We start from the raw sequence: 25,372 nt of genomic DNA on the forward strand, positions 1-25,372 counted from the left end.
TCTGATGGAAGTCTTCCAGCTCAAAGACATCCTCAGTCACAGACTGAAGGGTTTTAGCCTGTGATACCCCGCACTCCCACAGCTGCTGCTGTTGTATGCCTCAGAACAGGATTTCTCATGGACAAAGTTTCCTTCCTGTGACCAGAAGGTCAGAACAGATCATACAATTACAGCTGCGCTACATAAAAATCGTAGTGTAGGAAAGAAGTCTGCTGCATCTTAAAGGCAAGTACAAGGCACTGCTGAAATCAACAGCAGAGATCATAAACCAGTAAGCCATGGGAAGAAAGGGCTACCCAAGGTCAGAGGAGACCTTCCTCCTTCTGTCACTTCTCAAAGCTTTCCTTGGCATTTTCCTGCAAGCTCATACTGCAACATTCCACGAGTCACACCATTCCACAAGTCACACCAAGTTAACTGGGAGAAGCCAGGGTCTACCTGGGTACCAGGGTCTGCTTGGGTAATCTACCCAGACTGCCCGGGTCTCAGTGCTTTGCACAAAGGCAGCTCCCCAGCTACACCAAATCAAGGAGAAAGGAGCTGTGTTAGTCATTCAACAGTCGTGTTTTCTTATCAGGCACTGCTGAAGCCAAATATAGAAGCTGGAATGCTTCAGGAAGGGATACGCACAACTGAAGGAGTAAGTGTGGTTGGTGCTGTCCAGCTAACAAAACAAAAATAATTCCAGTCTCAGAAGGCCTTATCACTTTAAAACCTGCTTGTTCCCAGCACCATCCACAGAGGAAAATGCTATTTTAAGCCCCATGTGATGATTAATCACTTACTTTCATCCTTGCATTTAAGTAGGGAATGTTTTGGATTATGCAGCAAGTTATCACTGTATTTTAAACATATTTATGAATCTTTTATCACAAGGATTCCAAACACAGGAATAATGTGGCTAAAACTGCAAATGATGTAAGGCTGCGAGACTACCCAAACCTTCTCTAAGCTTGGTGAAAGACAACCACTGATAATTTACTTCATAAATTGCTATTGCTGGGGAACAGAGGATAGTGGCTATCAGATCAGGTATATCATACAACATCTAGCGATCACAGTCATCATATGCAAAACAGAAAACTTTGATGTTATTTCAGTTTTCAATAGGCTGTTCACAAACACTCAATCTTAAAAAAAAAATAATGTTGGGACCCTCTTAAAGACCTTCTTTTGGTTGTGTCTCTTAGACCCAACTTGCATAAAAATGATATAACAATCTCGGCAATTTTACTTCAGTGACACAATTCTAACTTCTGCTCTCAGACAACTGGATCCCTTTGTCAAACAGAGCAAAAGTAGCTAAAGATAATCTATTCCACCTGTATTTTTCTATATCCACCAAAATGAAAGAATATCCTCCCTCCCATATTCATGTAACAGTATATTCAGTTTAAACATTTTCAAGCATCCCACAGCCCTATCATAATACTAGAGTGGAAGAAAGGCAGAAAGAAATTTGTTACAACAGAACACAGTGAAGTCATCCACTGTACATAAAGTGGGTAAACAACCTACCTCTATCTGCTTATCTTTGAAGATGTTGTTGATGCTACTGTTAAAAGCCGCTCCAGAAAACATAGAGGTTATTGGATACGTCAAGTCCAGAATAGTCTTAAACACTGAATTCATAACCTAAAAAAAAAAAGTCAAAGGTAAATATATTTAAGACCCCATATTAATGTTATTCACATGCGTATCTGAGAGAGGTTGTGTTCCAGATCCCACAGCAAATGTTGGAAGCATTGCTATTGCCAGTACATTTGTTGTCGATGGGACAGGAATACAGCTACAAGAACTACAAGCAGTGACTCCCTGTGTGGTGTCATAAATATCAAATAAAAAGCATCAAATTGCATAGCCAGTTTGAAGTAAGGCTATGTAGGACTGCACATTTATTTCCCTTTCCTTCTAGCCATAAACCCAAACTTTGTTCCAAAGCAGTGTACATAGGCCCAGGTCTTAACAAATGCACATGGACGGCACAACTTAATTACTTCTTTTAAATAAACAAGTATATTAGTAGTTATCTCCCTCTTCATCACCTTTTTGATTTGAAACCACAGCATGTTTAAAGTTTCCCATAATGTACCTGCAATTCACCTGCCTGGAAAGGAAATCATAACTCTGTAATGCAGGAATTGATGTAAACACTCGCACAATTCTTTTCATTTATGGATCACACAGCTTTTCTTACCGTCTTTAATCTACCTCCGTAAGCACTTATAAAACACGTAAGTGACTTTCTGGGATTGCAGCAAGTTTAATTAAGTCACGTTTGAAAGAGCTTTAAACACGCTTTCTATGTGTTAGTGTCAATTATTTTTCATTCCCCAAGTGAGTTGTTGTGCTCTTCACCTGCTGCTTGGTAGCCAGCACGGAGGTACCGCTCCAGGCACTCTGTGCCAGCCAGGTAAAACAGATCCCATTGGGTTTCCTAAAGCACCACAGATACTATTATATTACACAGCAGTGGGCAGGCACTGTCAAGCGTCTCCTTTCTAAACACACACATACTGTAATTAAGCTTTCATGGATTTTTTTCCTCTCCATTTCCAATGTTACATGTGTACACTAACCTACAAGCTAAAATGATGAAAATACCTAAACTAAGTTGACAATTCAAGCAGCACTACGGCCTCTGTATTATTAGTCCTGTACCTATGCTATTGGTCTCAAAGCTTGATAAATCCTAATAAAATCAGGTGCCTGAATATGTTATACCATACTCAGTTAAAATGCAATAGAAGACAAAGAAAAAAGACTATTAACTCTTTTGCAAATGAATAAGGATTCACTGGATGCAACATTTATATGAAATATTTTATCCCTCCACATTTCTCTAGAGTTTAACAAACAGCTTAACAGACCACATGGCATTGTGCACAGCTAGAGACCAACAGCATGAGACAGCCTCTAAAACTGCAATCTATTAAAGGCTCTGTGATCAACAGCTGGCCTTTGCTTTACTCCAGCAATGATTTAAAGAAGGATTAGCCTACATTGTCATGTCCAGCTGCTTTTAAACATACATTATGCATCTGCCCAGAGAAAACATGGCCAAGAACAAAAGAGAAAGCAGACTTAAAAACTAGTACATAAGCAAAAAAAAAATAAAAATCAGGAGAAGCTAAAAGCCTCAACACAAAGGCAGCTGTGAATCTGTTACCTTCATTCAGATCCTCATTTTAGGTTTTGATGGGCAGAGGACAGTGTGCCAGCCTAACTATGCACATGCTACCTACAGCTTCAGAGTTAAATAGAATTAATTGTGTACTTAAAACAGGGATTTAGTCTCTGACAGTACTTAGAGCAAATAATTCAGGGAAAGACGAATCTGCCAAAATTCCATTATTTAATACTGAAGAAAGGTCTCTTGAAACTCACCGCCATAACATCAGGCTATCCTTGCTGCAAATGATCTTTATAATGCTGAGCCTCTACATTTTCCCTGCAATTAATGCTTGCAGTCATCTTGTACATGAACAAAAGCCTTCTAATTAATGGTTATTTCCTAATATTCTCCTTTCTCATAACCGAAAGACGCCCTTATAGCAGACGCTGATGGCTAACCGTCTCCCTCAGCCTTCCAAGAATAGCTGCTACCACCTACCATTCCCAAGAGAAATGAACTTACAGAGTGCCTTTTGGAAAGGCTGCCAGAGCCTCTACAGTTCTGCTCCACTCTGTACTTCTCTCCTGTCCAACAGGAAAAGGCCAACGCTGGCATCTCCGACACCGACCCAGCTTCAGCTCCCTACAGCACAGCGATGGGAAGCGCAGCCTTGGGGCATCGCTACCACCTCTCTTCAGAGCAGGCATTCTGCAGTTCTTGGGGAACTTCTCACGCACGTTCATTACTACAGCTCTGCTTCAAACCAGCTAATAAGAGTTTCAACCGTAAAAGTACTTTTTAAGGTTACCCCATGGAATAAGGCAACTTCAGCAAGGGAGGGACAAGGTAAAAGCTTACAAGCAGAAGAACAAGAGCTAACATACATGATGGGCAAAAAGAAAACTGAGCTATTATCTCTGTTATCTGGCTATCTTGTTCTTTGTTGCAGAACGGTTGCAAATCACTGCAAAAAAACAGGATAATCCCAAGGCTTTTCAATGTCCCCAAGTATAAAAAAGCAGCAAGGGTATGGGAGAATTTGTTGCAAGGACAAAAACTAAAAGCAGCAGAACAGATTAAATGATTAAATGATTTTTTTTTTTTTAAACTAGTAGAGCTGGAATCCAGAATTTTGTTTACTGCCTTTACAGTGTTCATCTATAAAGTTTCAGTGAAACAAGCAAAAGAACACACAAAGAAAAATAAGTTAAAAGACGAAATAAATACGTAACTCACACCAACAGAGATTCATCCCAAAGACAGAAAATACAGCTAGCGGAAGTTCAGATTTAAAGGTGACCTTTTAAGAAACTTAAGAGATGAAGAAAAAAATATATATATTACTTGGAACCTTTAAGAAACCATGGCCAGCTCAGAGTCCAGTAAAGGAGAGAGAAAGAAAAAAATACATGTTTTGAAATGTTCTGGTCCGGTAACCACTAACACACAATTTGCATAAGCGTTAGCAGACACTGCTTTTACAGGGCAGCAATAGGACGGTTTGGTGCCTTAACTGTGTGTTTCCAAGCAATAGCCATTTCTGGATTTTGTGTGCACCCTTTTATCTGACCTTCACAGACAATAATGTTTGATTTGGGGTTAACTTCAACACCTCAAATGTTATGATCAAAATGGTAGATACAAACTGTCATGACTATTGCACTACATGAAAATAGATTCTTTATGTATCTCTTGCTACAACTTTTTTTTTTTTTCTTTTTTTAAAGATTTAACAAAAGAGCAACCTACATTTTTGTCTTTTTGTCAATAGCCTCAAATTCAGAATTGTATCTGAAAGGCAACCAGAGGGAACCACCGAATGTTAGGGATTGGAAGGACCTTGAAAGATCATCTAGTCCAATCCCCCTGCCGGAGGAGGAGCACCTAGATCAGGTCACACAGGATCACATCCAAGAGGGTTTTGAATGTCTCCAGAAGAGGAGACTCCACAACCCCCCCGGGCAGCCTGTCCCAGTGCTCTGTCACCCTCACCGTGAAAAAGTTTCATCTCATATTGAAGTGGCACCTCCTGTGTTCCAGCTTGTACTCATTGCCCCTTACCCTATCATTAGGTGTCACTGGGAACACTTTGGTTAGCTTACAAAGGAAAAAGTGATCTGATTTAGTTTTTACAAGCACAGAACCCTACAGAACAAAGCCTTCTAAACCAGCTGATAAAGTTTTTTAAGAGGCCGTTTCAGAGCAGCGAACCGCCGCGCAGTACCATGCAGGCCCATGCTGAACGCCAGCACCAGCAGCCTGGAAGATGCCCGAAGCAAGCTCTCTGCTGTAGCTTACCAACCCCATTTGGAAGGCAAAGTGCACTCCTTCATTTGGGTGAAATATGTAACTAACTTCTTATTTCTTCAGGATGCACTGTGCTCTTTAAAGCTGCTTTAGCTTGTATTACATTTTGTTGTGCCTGAACCTGTGCTAAGCCACAATAACCACAACTCCGTTCACCTGGGGAACTGGGACCAGTTTATTCTTCTGATCTCCTCTGGTCAGGAGTTATTTTTCCCCTAATATCTTTCCTGCTCCTCGTGCCAATTGAGCATGGCAATGTTTGCCCACTCATCTCAGATTTTGAGTTTGTTTGCACGGATCTTTCCTTGTAGCTGTTGTTATATACAGGAAGATTTGGCATATGAACAAAATAAAACAGTGTAGGATGCAGTGTAACTTAGAAAACACTGCACCTACTAATTATGCTCTCCCTCTGACTTTCACAGAGTCCTGCGTGCGGTCCCCAATGCATGGGCATTGCGCTCGCCCCCACTTAGCCACATAGGGTGGTTGCACGCCATCACCCGGGCTCCTCCGCAGCCATTTGTCACTCCTACAGCATCCCCAAGGCATCCTCAGCATGCACTGAGTCCTACAAGGGCTATGGACTTGGACATAACCCCAGGATAGCAGAGAACAGCTTTCTTCTTTGAAGCAACAGATGCAACAGTTCAGGAGGAGTATCAGGATCCAGACTGACGCAGCTTGATCCGACCCAAAGCGGGGCTTACCCTTGCAACAGGCAGCTCCCAGCACTGCTCTGGCCAAAAACTAGTATGGCAGAAGGAGAATAAAGCCATGAGTTCTTGGCCAAGGCAGTTCATAGCATCTCCCAGAGCTCAAGAGCCAGAGCAGCATTAGGGAGGCAGAACCTTGTGACTGCAGGCTCAGAAACCCCAGCTTAGACCCAGTCGAGCTGCCGTGCAACCACACTCAGATCAGAGACAGCAAATGGCTGCAGCACCCTACCCAGCGATTTGTAACGCAGTGCTTGTTATTGGAAGCTTTAAATTACGCATTCCTATAGTCATATTCCCTCCAACAACGGAATATTTCTTTGTCAAATATTTATACTTTGAAATATTCATTCTCCAATTAAAAACAACAATCTGAAAACATGAAAGTTTGGGTTTTTTTTTGATTGTTTAATTTTTGTTCTGCTGGTTAAACACGGGTATGGAAGAAATAAAGAGGCACTATATAGCAACTAACCTGACTGATGATTTTCATACACCTCTGTATTTTGAGCAACAAAAAGAAAAGTCATTTATTTCTTTGCTGCTTCATTAGATCCAAAAAACACATCCCATTAGAAATTTCCCGTCTCTCAGCCCCAAGAGTACTACTAGAGAGATGCCAATTTCTAAAAATACCAAGAAGAAAAATGACTGCAGGACAAAAAACAGCATTTACTTTGACCGCTCCAAAGAAAAAAAAAAAAAAAAGGAAAAATCTGTGTTATCTAATCCATCACAACAGAGATATTTCAAAAACCCCCGTAGGCTAAAAAAGCTAGGCTACAAGGTTTTGCACAAAGAGCACTCAGCAATAACCTTCACCAGCAAAAGCTCGCAGGCTTTAGAGCAGCACAATCAGCATCTTCTGTAGCATGGAGCGCTGCTGGAGCCTTTTTGCATAACGTTGGCTTAACAAAAGCATCCTCCAAGCTCCTCTGTGTCTCTTGCACAGCAGCCGCCTCCTGCAGCAGCCCTCGCTGCCAGGGATGCTGCTCTGGAGGAGCAGTCCTGTAACTTCAGGACACCGGGAATTTGGGGTTGATTTGCTCAGCTCGTCAGCTAGAGAAGCAGCCTTGCTCATACCTGGCCCTTTGGGTGGATTTTCTACGAATCGCCAGCAAATCTGCCCTGTTGTTACAGACAGAGCTAGTGCCTAGTGAAAGGAGCCCCTCTCCTTGCTCAGCCTGCAGCTGCTGCAACACAACAAAAAATAACTCAGAATAGCCACTGTTAAAAAGATTTATAATCTATTTTGTATGAACTGTTTTGTACATCGGCTGTGATCTGAACTTGGAGAGAGGGTTTGCATTGCTTTGTTCAGTTCAAAATGCAAACACTTTGCTGGGCTGAGCTTCAGAGTGTGCTGTTAACAGGGAAAAGGGCTTCAAACAGAGCAGTCTTTTCTGTTTTTGTCCTCGAACCCTTGAACAATTTCTGGTTTGAATGTGGACTTGGCAAGCTTGTCAGAACAATCACAAAAACATCAAGTAAATCCATTCTTCATTAACAACAAGAAATGTTTGCTCTAACAGAGGTAATTAACCTCTCCTCCAGCTGCTTATTTGCAGATTTCAAGGTACAAATACCTGAACAGCCTGAGCAGATGAGGCTGGGCAAAAGCCTGCCCTTTCCTTTGTGAAACCTTCTTTAAGCTTTGCGATTTGTGTTCAGAAGTTAATCAATAGATTAAATTTCTTACTTTCACCTTTAACTATTTCTGGTGAAAGCAACTGTGATTCCAGAGGAGGCTGGTGAGTTGAAGAGCTGCAATAATGGAAATACAATGAAACTGGCTTCAATAGTAGTCCATCCCTGAGAAGCCCAAACAGCATTTTCAACCTGTACATCACCATATCTTCAGAACAGACCTCACACGTTAAACAAGAGGAGATAATCCTCTGGACAAATGCACAGAGGAAAATTCCATCGCTCCAATCTAACCATTAAATACAAGTGCAACTGATAGAAGGCAGTGAGCCACAAACTGCTGGAGGCTAGGAAAATTATTGCAGGGAGGTCTTGCCACATGCTTGCCCTCCTCAGATGCTCTCCTGTAAGCATTTGATAGTGACCAACGAGAGAAATAAAGAGTGAAAGGTTAAATGTATCTCAGATACAATTCAGTCAAGTTATTTTTATATCCTTAATCTCAAGCCTCCTACACCTTTCTGATTTCAGTGAACTGCTCTGTATCATAAACAGTTTATATTTCAGGTGCTTCTCAACCCAGCCAGGCACAGGCAGTTCTTAAATAAAAAGCACGAAATCTCCATTTTCCTAGTGACAGAGAGGTGAAACAGCCTGGCTCCCACAGCTGTCTTCCCATCCCGACAGCACAAGCATGCATGGGCCTCAGTATGCATTTTAATGCCATGGATTGTCTAGCTTGCAGGGTGAGGGGTGTCTTACAACCACAGAGCAGATTTCACCTTGATGCCATGGCAGGTTAGAGGACACCTGGGAAAGATAAGCAGTGTGTACGTACCAACTACGGCCTCTTTCTTATTGCCCCCTAAAACTCAAGATCTAAGCAGACCCAAAGCTCAATCCAGTTTAGAGAAATCCCCACATTGCTTGCCTTCCAATAAGGAAACCAACATGAAAATGTGATTTTCACAGAAACAATACAGAATTGGAATCATACTTATTAGTAGCAAACTTCAGAAATGATGCTGATGTTAACCATTAGTCAATTTAACCAGTGGAACCTGCTGCTAGTACGATTTTCCCCCAACATCCTACATTCATACACAGACGTCACTGTTTCAAACAACCTTCCAAACCTTGATTTAACTACGAGTATATGGTTTTGTAATTATTAAATATTACAGTTAAAAATTTATCCAGCAGCAGAGTACCACCACTTTGGAACTCTCAGGCTACAACGTGAGTTACACATTTTGCATTTAGTTTAGAGAAGGATTACCTCTGTCAATCAGTTCCACTGAAAAATGACAGCATGTGAGAACGAAAGAGAGAAAGTTACACAAAAGAGAAACACATTTGTTGAGAGTTGGAAAGGAAACAGATTCCAGCACATAAAAAAGAAGATAAAGCAGAGATAAACACAGGCTAACACACTTAAACAATATCATTCTGCATTCATACTGTGACTAGGAGTTTGTACAGAGCAAAATTTTGCACTCCTCAGGAGCTCACATCCCTGCAGCCTGCCAGCACCATAGCAAGCAGCTTTCAAAATTCACTCCTTCTCTGCCAGGCAGGGGCCCTTTTTTCATACAGATACAGAAGTGCAGATGGCTGCACTTTCCTTGGATGGCTGCTTGTGCACTGCTGCCTAGTAAGGCTGCTGTTTAAGCTCTTGCACTCTATCTGAGAGGAGAAATACAAGATTTCAAATTCTTACCATTGCCCACTGCCTAGCTTTGATCCTCATCTGATTGTAGCTGCGTTCTTCAGCGTACAAGGCACTCATAAAAGCACCGATAGATGTTCCTCCGATCATATCTACAGGGATGCCAGCTTCAATCAGCGCTCTGATAACTCCCACTTGGGAGCATCCCCTGTGACAAGAAGAGAAGAAAAATGACATTATCAGACAAACAGACATTGAAAAGGCATAAACACATGAATGCTGCCTTGTAAAGGAACCTGAACGTGCATCAGCTGAACTGCCAATCTACTGCTAAACAAGATTCAATGCCAGAAAAAGCGGAGTCATGAATGCAGAAATTTTCCCAAAAAAGTCTCCCTGATGATCATAGGAAACGCAGATCGCCCAGTCTGACTTCAGTGTGAAATTCAGCAATACAAGAACAGCCACGAATGAAACCAGTGGACGTGCAAGGGTCAACGTGGCTTTAAGACAGCAATGCAAAAATCTACCAGAGCTGCTCTCAAGCAGCCAAGGATGACTGGATTTCAGAGACCTTTCAGTAAGATTCTTTTCCAGTGATTCTTCAAGAAACAGCCAGCCTGGGATCATGGGATGGGGCACTGCACAGATTAATTATTAACTTGAAGATGGAAAACAGAGCAAGAGAAGACAAGCAGTCATCAGAAAGAAGGAATTTTGTTCAGCACACAGACCCAGAAAGGGGCAGATGAGGAGGCAACATTTGAGGATAATATAAATTCCTTCAGGACAGTAAAACTAAAAACTTCCTCAACTTCAAGAGGTGCAGAAGAATCTCAGAGCAATGACGGAGTTGAGTGATAAAACACATGAACCTCAGGGCTGATGGGACAAGGAAAAAATACAAAAGTAGCAATGCCCATACAGCAACGAGCTCCTAACTAGCTGAGTTCACACCACATTCGGAACTGCTCTGATGGTCACTGAAAAATATTAACTCAGTTTTCAGGGGAAAGTCAAAAAGCAAACAGAAGAAACCAGAGTAAAACAGAAAACATAAGGACATCAATCCAGAATACGTCGGCATTCTGAAAAAGGCAAACAAGCTCCAACATCTCGCTAAGAGAACGCTGCAGAACGAGGAAGTGCCCAGGGTATGGCAAGGACTGCACACGAGAAGAAGCTAGGCTCGAATCTCTGAGTGGGGAAGATTGCGACTGCCAGGAGACACGGGGCCACCCAGGTCATTCCACAGAAAGTCTGATGAAAGAAAAAGAATCTACGCGCAGGCAGACGTACGTAAGACAAATTGGGGAACCCCCTGTAAGCGCATACTAAAGAGGTCAAATCACAAATGGATTTAAGGGTGGCTGGGCAAGTCTGAGATCCCGGGCTGCCAGGGGCTACTAAGCACGAAGGACCTAGGTGCAACCTCGCATTCAGGAAGCTCTGAAGCTGCTAATTGCTGCCTACGCTCATTTCTCAAGCCCATGCTATGACCATCAGACAGAAGAGCGCAGAGGTGGAACATTTGATCTGAACTGGCACGGTGGGCCTTACAAGCGATGACGCCCTAATGGGAGAGGAATCCCCGTCCCCTCGGTAAAGGCAGCACAGAAGCAGAGAAATTAGCAGTGGAGGCTGATCTACCTTATCAGTGCAGAGTTATAGCCTCCAGTTTCAAATGCCTTGTTCGATTAATATCAGGCATGTCAAATCAGTTCATCCCACCCAGATGGATGTTTCTGCAGTTTAAGCCATACAGCTGTAATAACTTCCTTTCCCCATTTTCATCCCATTTTTCCGCTCCCCCGTGGTTTGCTCTATTTCCATCCTTTTTCCCCTTGCTGTTTACATCCTATAAATACTTGTTAACAGCTGCCAAGTCCACTGTAGGTGTCATTTGGCCAAGCTATGCCAAACGCATTCTTTCCATCCAAATAAATCCCCTCCAGCTGCCGAAAAGCTTTGAGACAGGTTCTCAATTATCCTGGTGTAAATGACTTCAGTGACAGATCTGCACGGGTGTAATCCAAGAGCAGAAAGTGGCTCATTTAGTTTTTGTCTCTGAATTCTCCTTCCGCCACTTTCCTACCGCTTCTTCCCATAAGACGCCCTAAGTTAAAAGAACTGTATTTTTCCCATCTGTGCCAGAGAAGCCCATTGTTAATAGGTTTGTAGATTGCTGCTATTTTTGCAATCTGCTTCTCGTGCCTGGTACTTACTACTGCCTTGTCCCTGTGTTATAACTAGCTGATACTTCGCTAAGGAACAGACCTTACGCTATTGGACCTGCTTTCCAGAGAAAGCCTACATCATGTGGATCATTACAACATCAAGTAATTAACGTTAATTACTATAAAGTATTTCCTTCTTGGAGGACAACTCTAAACTGGCCAGGACTAGCTTCAGACGGGATTCTCTCCCTTTAATCTTTTCCACAATGGGATTTCTTCATTCACAGGTTCGTGCATCCATAAAGTAGGAGGGGTTTGATGTGATCACTCTGGATTTGTTTTACTTCACTGTATGATGTCCTTGAATGAATAACAAAATCTTACTGCTTCTAACGGCAAAGCATCACCTCTGTGCCTTGGCAATACGTGCATCTCCCAGCTAAACGCGTAACAGTTCCGTATCTCCAAAAGACACACTGATTTCAAGGTGCTGACCTGTAAGATGGGAATGAAAGTACTTCTCTTGCTCTGAAAGAGATCTCCTATCGACTGCCAGACTAAGTCATGCTTCATTTATACAAGACTACAAAGTCAATTCCTCCAATTCCAGCATCCTCAACAGCTTCACGACCAAACCTATTTGTGCAAACCAAAATCCCCTGGAAAAGTAAGGATGCCCAAACCCCCTCCATTTCTCCACGTGCCAATGGCCTCCTGAAAGACGACTTCCTAAATGTTTTTACCCCTCTTAACGCCTTTAGGCCACCACTACCCCACAGCAACAATGCTACACGAAACTTTTCAACAACTTGTCGCCGTTGGTTCGTTCTTGGCCACTTCTTCTCGGCTCACAGCATGCGCAAACACGGGCGCGCTGCCAAAGGAAGCTGTGTGCCGGGGCCGGCGCTTTGCCAGGCAGCGCGCATCCCGCTGACAGCTCGCCGGTGCCTCACGCACAGCCAGCGTGGGCAGCCCTCATACTACAGCTGGAGAAAAAATAAAAATAAATTCAAGCCAGGGGGTAGGTCCCCGCTAACAGTCTGGGCACTTGGGCAGGAAAAACAGGGATCGCGTGCTTCTTGAAACACCAGGAATAATTTCACATGGGATCTGCCCCGGTTTAGGGCAACGTGATAATACAAGTGTTTGGCATGCACAGGACAAAGCAAGATTGCTTGTGGCAGTACTGCACGTGTGCAGCAATGCCAGAGCGCTCATGTGGAACGGAGGAAGGGACTGGGAAATCTCTGCCACCGGAGCTGAACGTCACTTACTCCAAAGGTAAGGAGGAACAGCGGAGTCCATCTAGAAAGGGGAAAGGACCATCCCAGGTAGGGGATGCACGTTACGCTGCTGGAGCTGCACACGCAGCTGTTCTTTGCCTGAAGCTGCCTGCCAGTGCAGCTCCATGGAGCATTTCCCCTGCCAGGATTAATGCCCGTCCCCAAGTCCTTGGTGCCAAGGACTCCTGGCACCAAGGACAAGCGACATAGACGATTACTTTCAAATAATTTGTACCAGAACCCAAAGATCTGCCCAGTGCTCTGGAGAAGTACAGAGTCTATATATTAACAAAAACTCTTCCATCATATATCACCCCTTAGGACAGGCCTGGTTAATCAGTGCCCTTTGTAGAGAGTGGCAATGGCACCAACCAGTTCAAGGAGGAACTGGAAATAAGACCCTGGAAATAAGACCTACGTTCTGCTTTCACCCCCTGGTACTGCCTCACAACCTGATCTGAGCAGGGCAAGTTATGGACTACTTTCTGCAGCAGCTCTCCTCCAGTGCTGCTTACTGTACTACTTACCAAACTCGTTCTTGCAAAGCCTTCAAAAATAGTGACATACTTCCTAAATTCCAAGCACCATTTCTTCTTTTCTACCAATAATTACAAATAAACGACCACAAAGCAGGGAGAAGAGTTGTGGGGTTGAAGACGTGCTTCCTCAAACAAGATAGCCCAGCAGTCAGACAGCAGAGTCTTTCTGGCAGGTCTGGCAGGAAAATTCCTGCTCCTGAAACAAGCCCATGCTTTCATCCCCTGGGGAAATGTTACTGGCATGCAACTCTAATACATGGAGGCCAGAGCTCAGCTGATAGAAGAAAAATTCTTCTGAGAGAAGTGCATCTGTCTGCTCCACACGTGCCTGCCAGAGCTCAGATTAGATACGACCTACTGGAAAAAGCGAGCAAATGTAGCAGGACATTTCAGATTAAGCTGTCAGTAGGAATACATGCTGTCCTCCATGCTCAGGTCAGGGGGCTGAAGAAAATGCAATTAATACAAAACAGAGACGGTACACCAATATTTTCCCCACAAACAACATTTAATGTATCAAAAGGCTGTTGCCCATCAGTGTCAGGAAGAATAAACACGATCCTGTGAGCACACAGCGGGGACGCTGTTTTCTTACCATGACTACTGGAGCTGCAAGGCTGCAGACTGATCATGCTGCCCCTACTGCTGCCCACCGCAGTTAAAGAAAGAGGAAAACACAGCTCAGGTCCCCAGCCTCCACAGCACCTCTCTCTTCTCCTAATAGACTCATTCGGATGAAGGAGACATCTCTAAGTGCGCTGAAGAGATGCTATTTCTTTTGGTGAAAAAGCAGAATTAAGGTCACTGCTGCTGCAGAGCTGTACCGTGTCTCTAACCACAGATCCTCTGACGTGGGATACACAGCTTGCTGCATCAACTTCCTGGTGTAATTAAGTAGCAAAGTAAGTAGAAAACCAGGGAAATTGCCAAAGGGACTATACTAAGCTGCGCTATAACCTAACAAACCTGAATTAAGTCTCTCTCATAACCTTAAAACTCCTGAAGAAGCAAAGATATAAATATAAGAACAGTTTGTTCTTACTGTAACAGCCTTGACTCAAACTGTTTTATGAGCAGTTGTTAGAGCACAGATGAATGTTTAAGATAGAGAAGTTTGCTCTTTGCATGAAACAAATGGTTTTTTGTTGATCACTGTGTTAAATGGCACAGTCGCAGACTGAGAAATCAAGCATGTCTTCCACATGCTGCACGGGAGCAGAATTATCCCTAATTTGGCACCTCCAGTCTTCTGCAGCTGCAAAACCACATACGAAGAAGGCCTTGAAATCTAATCATACTCGTACCTTTCCAATAATGTTATTTCCTAGGTTTCCTGACCATAGGGCTTCCCAGCATCATAAATTTGCCAGAATTACAGTGATGGAGTTTTCAGCTTAAAGATGTGACAGAAACCAGAGTGCTGCATTTCTCTTCCTGCAGTACTACTTGCACACTTATGAGGAAGTTTCTGTTCAGGACAATGTTTAAGAATTAAGCCCCATTTCTAAGCTAAAGAGAGAGAATAATCCGTCATTATCTGGTTCTCATCCCAACATCCGCCTACCACCACGATCCTTCCCAGCAGCTGCCTTGAAGGAAGCTTTCATGATTTTAAAACCATCCCCAGTTACATGTGTATTGATCCAGAGACCTCAATTCCTCCCATCTTCCCTGCCATTAGCAACAGCCTTGTTTCATCCTCCCATTTAGCTTTGCTCTCAGATTCCCACTGTCTACTTAATTCTGAGATAAGGAACCATTTTCCCTTTGCCATATTATAAGGATTGCAAATTAATCTTAATGCTCCTGCACACTCAGCACTAAGCACGCATGGTTGTCAGGAAAAGCACCTCCTGTTTATCAGCACCCCAGTGAAACGACCTTCTCGTGAGAAAACTCAAACAATGTTTCCTTTTACTCCCGACCTTGTTTGCACTCTGTATAACAACTTCAGAGCAAACTTTAAACAGGTTTGTGTCTGACACACAAGGAAACGAGCAGAAGTTGCTCAGACCTTCCGGAGGGGCTGTCAGGTTACTTAGCCCTGGGATGTGAAAGTGTGACTAAGCCACAGGACTGGAGAAGAGGGAAAAAAAGAAAGCCAGAACAGAATTAAATCATATAAGTGTGTTAGCATTTTCTGATCACACCTGCTGGTCACACGTTCTGGTAGGTGGGTGCAGGAGGCGAGAGGAGAGGGAGAGGCGAGGCGATGCTGCGTGGAAAAAACCGCACGTCCCAAATGACTCCCTGCTTCGGGAAATGAAATTCCATCTCTTATTCTGAGCCAAGAGACAATACAATTACATACAAAGAAAAATCATTCCTTTGGGAAACAAACATCTCCTTGCTCTGGCCCCCACCACTTACAGTTATTTATATTTCAAAGCAACCTCTGTGAGCACGTGTCTGGGTGCTGCAGCACGGCAGGGAAAGATCCACGGACCCGAGAGGCAGCGGCAGAGCACCGCAGGGGAGGGAGGGGCGAGGCCGGGACAAACCAGCCACAAGAGCTGCCCGACCCCTTGTACTGAGCATTTGGAAGCACAGCACCAGACACAGACAAATTCTTTAAACTGCTGTGCTTTTAAGAGTGGTTTTACTCACAACTCCAGTGTCCTTTCTTAATGGGAAAAGCTTGTTGCCCAGATAAGGTTAGACACAGATTCCTAAAATCACAGCAATCCAAGGGCTTTATCCTCCTGAAAGCCCATTGACTGGCAACAGACTGCTAAGGCTGCTACATGGGAAGAGCTCTCTTAAAGGGGATTTCTTCCACTTGCAGCTTTGTGACACGGCACACGGTTGTTTCAGATGACACAGATACAAAACCAGTAACGAGAGAAAAAACCACACCTCCGTCTGCTTGTTTAATTTCGTCTGTATATCAAAGTACTGCTAGGAATTAATGAGCTTGGTGGGTTGAAGACTGGAGGTCAGGACAGGACAGTCCAAATAAACCACCGGCAATTATTTACCCTTTTTTTTTTTTCCCCCCAGTCATAACCTTGAAGTAGATGGCTCCCCAGTTTCTGCCGCTTGGAGGATTTAATAGAAGCCACTACAATCTTTAACCTTCATGGCAAGTGGGAGCAGACGAGCAATTACATAGGTGCTTCAGATGGGAAGAGCATTACGTGGGTGCCAAGCCACATGAACACAGCTTTTATGTGCACGTGATGACCCAAGCATTGCACAACTCACCGAGCAATTAGCATTCAAGTCTGATCACAGCCACGCGGCTCTGCCCATGTGTAAGCCAACTGCACTTTAAGACAGAATTTGTAACTGATGCATAAACCACATGGCCGAGCACTCGGCAATACACAAGGTGCCACATCCCCAAAGAAATCAAAGCAAAGCCTCTTAGGAGCAGTTATGCTGCGGCGTGTTACCGACCATCTGCACACAAAGTCTGAAGCCTTCAGTACAAGTTCACAACCACGTCTCAAGAGGTTTTCCTTAGCAAAGGCAAATACTCAGATCCCACCACTTTATTTTTAGGACTTGGGTTTTGTTTGTTCAAAAAGTATGGGCTGATCTGGGTCAGACTCAAATTAGGTGTCCAAACGTAAGTTATCATCTTCGCTTCCGAGAAAGATCCTCTACTCCATATCATTCTCCTTCAGACTTATGAAATAGCACCAGAAGTAAAACCTAGACCAAGATAAAATTTTATCTTTAAGGATAAAGAGTTTAGATTCTTCACTGCTATTTTGGCTCCTGGCTATCCCCCTGAAATCAAACCTGCTGTTTGAAAGATGCTGGGACTCCAGGAGCCTAATTGCATGGCTGACACTGGAATTCAGTTTTCATTTTTGGGGTCCAGTTTATTTGTCCATGGCAATGGATGCCCTACACGTTACAAATGCACAAACATACAGGGCACCAGGCCATTTCTCCAAAAACCTTTATGAGTAATCGCAAGCTCTGAAGCCCTCATACATTTATCTGAGCTTAAAAAGAGGGATATGGTAAAGAAAAATTACAACTCCACTGCGTGCTGAGATACAGATATATACCTAGACACGCAAGCATATTACAGGTCATCAGATAGCTTCCCTTCCACAGAAACACATCCACCACAGCAGTAAGCTAAGTGTGTCTGAAGGAGGGCAAGAGCTGCAGGCTGACAAATGCAAAGGGCACAAGGATTAACCTCGGAGCTGCTAACTTCCTGCCCTTGTAAATGTCAGAAGGCTGAGATTTGGCTTGGTATACAAAGGGATTACTTGGAAGAAAGGGAACTGGTGGAAGGATATTTCAGGCATTCAGCTCTTTTCATGACACGAAGCAGAGTCAGCCTTTTTCATAACATTTTGACACTTCTATACTGTAAAAATCTTGCTTCATAAACAGTCACTGGCCACTAACAGACTGCTAATGCTGGACCATAAGTTTTATTCTTTGCTTTAAAAAAAGGGAAAGAAGAAATATGAAAGAAACTTGAAAAATGCAATTTCGTTTAGCAGCAGCACCAGGATGAGGAATGGGATCCTTCTAGTGGTGTATATTCTTCAAGGCTTGCGATAAAAAAAAAAAAAAAAAAAGCTGATTCCCTACACGCTATCTCAGTATCTCCAGCAAGCAATCTGAAATGAAACATGGATTTCACAGATACTGCCTGACTGCATCAAGGGGAAAGGAAAAGTAAAAACATTAATTGCAAAAAAGCTCCTCACTTTTATCTTGCCTACACAGGAATTAGGAAACGCTGTGAGAATTGAGCGTGGAAGCACCCAGCCCGTGCCAGTGGGGCTCTGTACAGGACTGCTGAGACCACGCTGGAGACAGATCTCAGTCAAACTTGCCCAGAGCCCAGCACGGCTGTCGTGCCACCAGGCTGGCTGACTGACTTGAGGGCAGTGCTGGATCCACACTAGCTCTGCACCATCACACCATGCCCAGCAATTAACCTTTCCAGGACACCAGGAAACCAAAACAAACACACACAAACTGATTTGGACCTGGCACATCCTACAAACGCAGTTTCAGAGTCGGTGGTTCAAGGAACCTCTCTCCTTACTTCAGAGCCTCCCTGCTACAGCACCTCTGCAAGCACCCTGCAGGGATGGGCACCTGAGCGGGCTCTGCCCAGAATTACCTCGGGACTGCAGGTCTCTTTACTGCCCAAGACAGGTGAGGGTGCTCCCAAATCTCAGCAGCCCTCGCAGACACGTTGAGTGTATCTTGGTGTTGTAGCCAGACAAGACAGAGAGGATTACCAACAGCCTGGTTACTCCTAAACCACTGCCCACTGGAATAAAGAGTTAACTTAATCACAGTAATGGGGCTAGATATCAAGTTCCAAGCAAATTCCCCAGTCACATTCAGCTCGCTGAGATAGGAGCATAAATCCAAGTCCATTTAATGGGAACAAAACCCTCCTAAAACCCCCCAAATTTCATAGTGGTAATGGCTTATGCTTCTTTAGTATGTAAGTGCTTCAGAGCATTTTATAAAGGTTGACCTGCACAGATGCCAAAGCTGAGCTGGTAACAGCCTCATTTTACAGAACACCACAAGTGTTTAAGCCATTTGCCCAATGGAGCTAAAGGAGCTGAAACAAAGCACAAAGTGAAATCCTGACTGCCCCTCCCTTGCTTCAGTGACTGAGCCCTCAGTAGCTGCAGTAATTCATGATGCCATGAGCACCAGAGATGCTGTCGGTGCTTTTTGGAACCATTCTCAACAAGGTCAAAATAAAGAACAAATGATTTTATCAGGAATTTACATCAAATCTATTGTTTTTTATTAGGATATATTTTTGAATATTTTCAAGAATCGTGATATAATTTTTACACATTTTTCAAGCTGTCAGCCCTCTGCTTACCGTAAATTTTAAGCATTGGGAGACAGATAACAGACGAAGGGGATATCTGTGCCCCATTACAAACCACTGAGAGCAACTTTAAGCAGTGTTACCTATAGTCTATTTGCAAAATGCAGTGCGGTCCTGAAGCACACTGCATGAACCAAGGAGAATTATTCCAAAGCTGAGCTCATTTCTGTTAAGTTGAAAAATAAGGATATGTGCTAGCATGGCAGGAACAGTTGGCAAACCTCTTTTCTTTTTTTTGTGTGCAATAGCTCTTCTGAGACAGGATTTGAAATCAAAGACCGGGAAAGGAAAAAAGGGCAGATGCAGAGCAAACAAGCACAAAATGACATTGGATGAAAGGACGCAAAGAAACTGGTTAATCTCAGGGCTTGGACATGTCAGAAAGGGAAAACAGAGACTTACAGACTAACAGAGACACAGCCAGGAAAAAAAAAAAAAGAGGGTGAGTGGACCTAGGTAGGAATAGAAGCATAGAGAAGACATTCTTAAGCAAATTAAGATGAACAGGACTTGTACTCTGCAGCAGAAGGAAGCAGGAATACCAGCACGTTTGGGTTTCTCAGATCACCATCCCTTATACCTAGGGGTGCCCCACATTAGGCTCAGTCTGTGTAAAGTTTTGAACCCAGAAAATGAATTGAAAAGCATTTACTGTGTTCTGATGTACACGACGAACATCAAGAATCCAGGAAATGCTCATGTGACTTTCTTTCATCCCTTCTGTAACCATTATATTGACTATGTTTAGGAGCCCATGGGGAAAAAAAACACAGCTCTATGCTCTTTAAAACTGTATTTTCAGTGCTGCCTCTGGCAGCAGCTACTGAATTCAGGCAGCAAATTCCTTCCCTCTGCCCCCCATCACTCCCCAGACACACATTCTTTTAACAGCACATCATCTGGGTGCTTGTGGTCAAGCTTAACAGTTTTAAAAAGGCAACCCTCTTCAGGCTTCCAGTTCCTATCTTGTATTTGAGGCACAGTAATCTATCTCATGAGCTCACATCTCCATTTCAAGTACTGCACCTCTGCAGTGGTGGTTTTAAGACAATTTCCACACACACGCGCTCCTTCCACTGATATGAGTAAAGAGCCTCCTATCATTAGTTAACTGTGTTAGCTGAGGAATAAGAATTATTAATCTTCCTTAACCGCTGGAACTGAATCCAAAGCACCTGCACCATAAAATTTCAAGCGGTCTCCCCTGAAGACTCCCTTATTGTCTGAAATTGAACATCAGGGTTTCATAACCACAATGCTGCCATCACCTGCACCACAGGAAATGAAGTTATTGGATGGAAAGGGGGTTGTCTGTGTCTTGTGAGCAAACTGTCCACCCTGAGGGCTGGACTTTGCTCCTGGAACATCACTTCCGACTCAAATTCCAGCTCCACCACATACACAGACACGTCATCTCACCCTGATGGCTGGGGGATAGCCTGGCAGCTCCACCACTGCACTACTGGCCAGCCCGCTCTGCCCCACGGGGTGCAAACCTGGGTCCTCACCTGGGAGCCTTCACTTTTATTACGCCCAACAAGACCCACTAAGCTTAGACATTTTCTGTTTGGCCTTCCTTATTTTCAGGGAATGGAAATGCTTCTGTCTACTTTTGTGGGTTATTGGAGCAAAATATGACAGTCCAGAACAGATCTCAGTTGCTAAAGAACTTGCAGTTCTGACTGAACTGGAGTTGCTGCCAAAGGTAGTGAATGCACAGACAGCAAAGCCTCCTTATTTTATTCTTTTTAGAGTCAGGGATCTTGGAGTCAAGCAGCGAGGGAGTGAAAGGCAACCATGATCTCTCAAGAGCAGAATGATTATGGGATCTGCCTCTCAGGCGCCCTTCCAGTCTTTTATCACTGAGTAAAGCCACTGAATCAGAAGACAAAGCCAGGCTTAAAGTCAGGCTCAGCACAGCTCAGGGTTCCCAGACTCAAAGCAGCAGCCAATAAATTACCAGGTGGTAGATGTACCAGCACATCTGGACTTCTCTGAAACCTTGGGGTCTGAGCACCCTGCTCCCAGTGCAGACTTCAGGGACCCAGACAGACAAGGCAACAAGTAGGTTCATCAGACACAAACAAGTCCATGACAAGAAAGGCATAATGTGCTTCTCCTAAACTGCTACTTTTATCCTACCCTTCCAGAAGGCCAGCCCTGAAAATAAAGAAGACGAGGCAGAAAGAAAGAAAAAGTTGATTAAACAGGCCAAGTACCTCAAATGAAAAGACATGAATGAGTCAAAGCCTTAGAGGCAGCAAGAACAAGCAGTGGGGAAAAAAATACTTGACATATCAAGAGCTGAAGCAAAACGGTAAATCTGAGAAGAAAACTAAATGGGAAGAGGACAAAAGAAAAGATGTCCTGATGAAATACCTACAAATATGCTTCAGCAGCAGTTCCTCAGGGGAGGCTGAAATGCTCTGCCTGAAAGGGCAGAGGAGAGAATGGAGAGGCACAGCGGAGAGGCGCAGAGTGCTGCAGAGCCGCAGCCAGCAGCAGGACGTGCAGACTCCATGAGTCACGGTTGGTAAAGGTCACCAGCACCATGTGCCTGCCTGGCACGAACACACAGCTGATTACTATGCCTTACTTCAGACAGCACATCCAAAAAAGGCAGCTAACTTCTTTTAGCTCTTTCCCTCTCAATAAACATAAATACACGATGTGCATACGATATATCATGTGTGTTACTAGAAATACAGCTTCTTATCAAAATCCCCAAACAAATACATCTAATGCCTTGTATTTTCCTAATATGCCCATGTGGAATTGGAGCAAATTCACTCCTAGAATAATACCATTATAATCAACAACAAAGCTTGTCATCACAATTTTGTTTCAGTCAGTCTTCTGAAACATCACGACCAAGTTTTTTTTCCAAAGCCCTAGGGATTCCCAGATACTTCTTTATTAATTATTTACTCCCCGTAAATTTTAGTTTTGAAAGGGCTTTGCTGAGACAACTATAGAAAACCCAAGAAAGGGTGGGCTGTACGTGGGATGGCTAAAGCTCATGAGAATGATTTATGGGTGGTTCGTGCCTCTATTGCAGGGTTTGATGTGTCACTATTCTTGCAACTACGTTTCAAAGGTATTATTTTTCTAAAGTCAAATCCCCATTCCTTCCTTCAAACTCCTCGATGTTTCTAACTCAAATTAAGTTAGCACTTGACTAAAGCAAAAATACTATAATTTCAGAACTGTATCACTTTGATTTGTTGTATTTTTAAACTTACAGGAGAAAGAAAACCCTTAGTTCCTATGCGCCTTCTGTCATGACAAACCACAAAGATAATTACTAGGAAGCTGCTCCAGTAAAACCTCCTGAACTATCACAGTGAAGCCAGACAAACATGCCAGAAATAACAACTAAATAATTGATATTACTAGTCACAGAACACAATACCTTTAACAGAAATAACCATCAGCCAGCACCCTGTAACTCTCAGTTCCCTCTTTTTTGAGACCAGTATGATTCATGCTTCTAGAACAAGATAAGAGGTTACTTCACATAGGGTATTATCCAAAGGCTAGACTATCAATAGCCTGTGTGACCACTCATCATGACGTTTTTAATCCAGAATAGGCTTTAATTGCAGGATGATCATAGTATACAGTCTCTCAAAGTCTCCTTGTTACTAGAGATGGGGACCTAAGAACCTACTTCGACCTGCAAAGCTACAGATTTTTACAGAGCTCAGAATAGCCTTGTCCTTTCCCCGGGATATTAACTATACTCTCACTTTGGAAACAATTTTTAAAAATCCTCATCTTTCATCCAACCACAATTTGGACAACAATTCAGCTACAGAAATAGCACACAAGTACCTTTCTGTTGAAAACACAATGCTCCCACCATCCATGTTCTGGAAAAAGCATTTGGGACCATGATATAAACAGAGTTTCAGAGAAAGAAGGAAGTATCATATTTACACACTGTTCTGCCATTTAATCCTCTTAAAGTCTTCCATATTGCACAAATGCAGAGGTGGGCAAATTAATGGCTAATGAGACACGGTCACATTGCCGAATGGGTGGTGAGCACCCAGAAAACCTATACACAACACAGTAGCTGTGCAGTGGTTCAGATTTGTGGAGGAGGATGCACAGGACCAACAAACAGGCTCTAATAAGCCTGCCCTTTCTTACCTCTGCTCTTGAAAACCAGCAGGTGGTAGCTTGCAATTAAGTAGTAGAACAAAAATAAATAAATAGTTTGGTGAAAATTACAGCAGTGTTTACAGAAGGAAGAAAGGAAGGGAATGAGCAAAATGTGCTGCCAGAAATACAGAAGTGTACATATTTTAGCATGACACAGGCTTCAGTAAAGAGAGATATCAGATAGCTTGTAACAAAACAAAACACAAAACCAAGGAACCGAGTGCTTTACATCAGTTGATCAGAAATCTCCTGAGATACCCAGATTAAGTACAAGCTCCCTTCCTCTGCTTTACTTTGTGTCTCCACAGGATAATACTTATCTCAGAAATGAAACACTGCAATCATCTTAGGTGAGGAACCAGAAAGCAAGCACGATAAAGGCATCTTTACAGACACTCAGAGAAACAGCCAAAGCGCTGGCTCTCTCAGCATCAAGTGACTAATCAGAACAAGCTGTCACAAATGAGTTCTAACCTTTGCTGTAGTGAATACTCCCCTCAAAGGATGCACTGGCCCAAAGACAAAAATGTAATACTTCCATGGATTTAAATAGATGGTCTACATGCTTATTTATATATATAAATAGATAAATATAAATGAGAGGTATTTCAAAGCACTGTTTCATAGAAGGGCTTCAAGAACATGGTGATGAAGATAACGAAGATGGTGTTCTCTTGAGAAAAAGGGCTACTGAATTCTGTGTTTGTCTCAACAGAAAACTCTCAAAGTAAAAAAGGAACTACAAAGAAAACCATCGGTAATAATCTATTTCCAAAGCTCACTTAGAATTCAGTTGGAATTCTAATAGGAGTGTTCAGCACACATCTTGCCGTTGCACCTGCAAAAACAGTTTTTTTAAAAGTAAGGCTGTCAGAAGTATAACGGTACTTGGGGTTTCAGGTGATCACAAAGAAGAGTACATTCTCCCATTATCTGTGTGTCCTGGGCTGCATCAAAAGAGGCGTGACCAGCAGGTCAAGGGAGGTGATTGCCTCCCCCTACTCTGCCTTCATGAGGCCCCACCTGTGTCCAGGCACTGTGTCCAGGTTTGGGGCCCCCAGCACAAGAAAGATGTGGACCTGTTAGAATGAGTCCAGAGGAGGACTACAAAGATGATTAGAGGAGCACCTCTTCTATGAAGAAAGGAGGAGAGAGCTGGGGATGTTCAGCCTGGAGAAGAGAAGGCTCCAGGGAAACCTCATTGCGGCCTTTCAATACTTAGAGGTGTCATATAAAAAGGATGGAGAAGGACTCTTTACTCAGGTAGATAATGATAGGACAAGGGAGAACGGTCTTAAACTAAAAGAGGATAAATTTAGATTAGACATTAGGAAGAAATTCTTCACTGTAGGGGTGGTGAGGCACTGGAACAAGTTGCCCAGAGAAGCTGTGGATGCCCAATCCCTGTAGGTGTTCAAGGCCAGGCTGGATGGGGCCTTGGCCAACCTGATCTAATGGGTGGCATCCCTGTCTATGGCAGGGGGGTTGGAGTTAGATGATCTTTAAGGTCCCTTTCAACCCAAGCAATTCTATGATTCTATGATATAGGCCATAATTCCTCTTGCTGTCTATACTTTGAGGGCCTTTGAAATATTGAGAGACATTTTCTAGTGTAAGAATCCAGTGGGAAAAATCCATAGCGCAGGCAAACAAAAGAAAGAAGAGTCACATTTATCGCCCTGGTCATCTCCTGATATTAAGCCCAACTTACGAGAGGGCTCAAGTCATTATAAACACTCGCGTTCCTTCTGCAGAAATCCAAACAGTTATGTTTGCATAACAAAAGCATCTCTTCGGTGTCTCTCCAAAATGTTATTTACAGAACAGTGTTGATTTTACAGGATGCCTGCTATTCTGAAGAATCTGTGCAGATACAACCCAGTCACAGTGGTGCTCTAGGACCTTGCAGT

General features: G+C 43.3%; 1 protein-coding gene across 1 annotated transcript in view; it reads right to left on the bottom strand.

Annotated features, from left to right (window-relative positions):
• The window catches only part of PNPLA7 (patatin like domain 7, lysophospholipase), a 126,516-nt gene that overhangs the window by 25,959 nt on the left and 75,185 nt on the right, over positions 1-25,372 (bottom strand). Inside the window, exons 26-27 of the mRNA XM_080561496.1 lie at positions 9,506-9,662; positions 1,519-1,635 (exon numbers count right to left, since the gene is read on the bottom strand). Coding sequence (XP_080417622.1) covers positions 1,519-1,635; positions 9,506-9,662 — 274 coding nt within the window. The remainder of the gene's footprint in view (positions 1-1,518; positions 1,636-9,505; positions 9,663-25,372) is intronic.

Source organism: Anser brachyrhynchus (assembly GCF_964034855.1).
Source record: "Anser brachyrhynchus genome assembly, chromosome: 19".
NCBI classification, from domain to species: Eukaryota; Metazoa; Chordata; class Aves; order Anseriformes; family Anatidae; genus Anser; species Anser brachyrhynchus.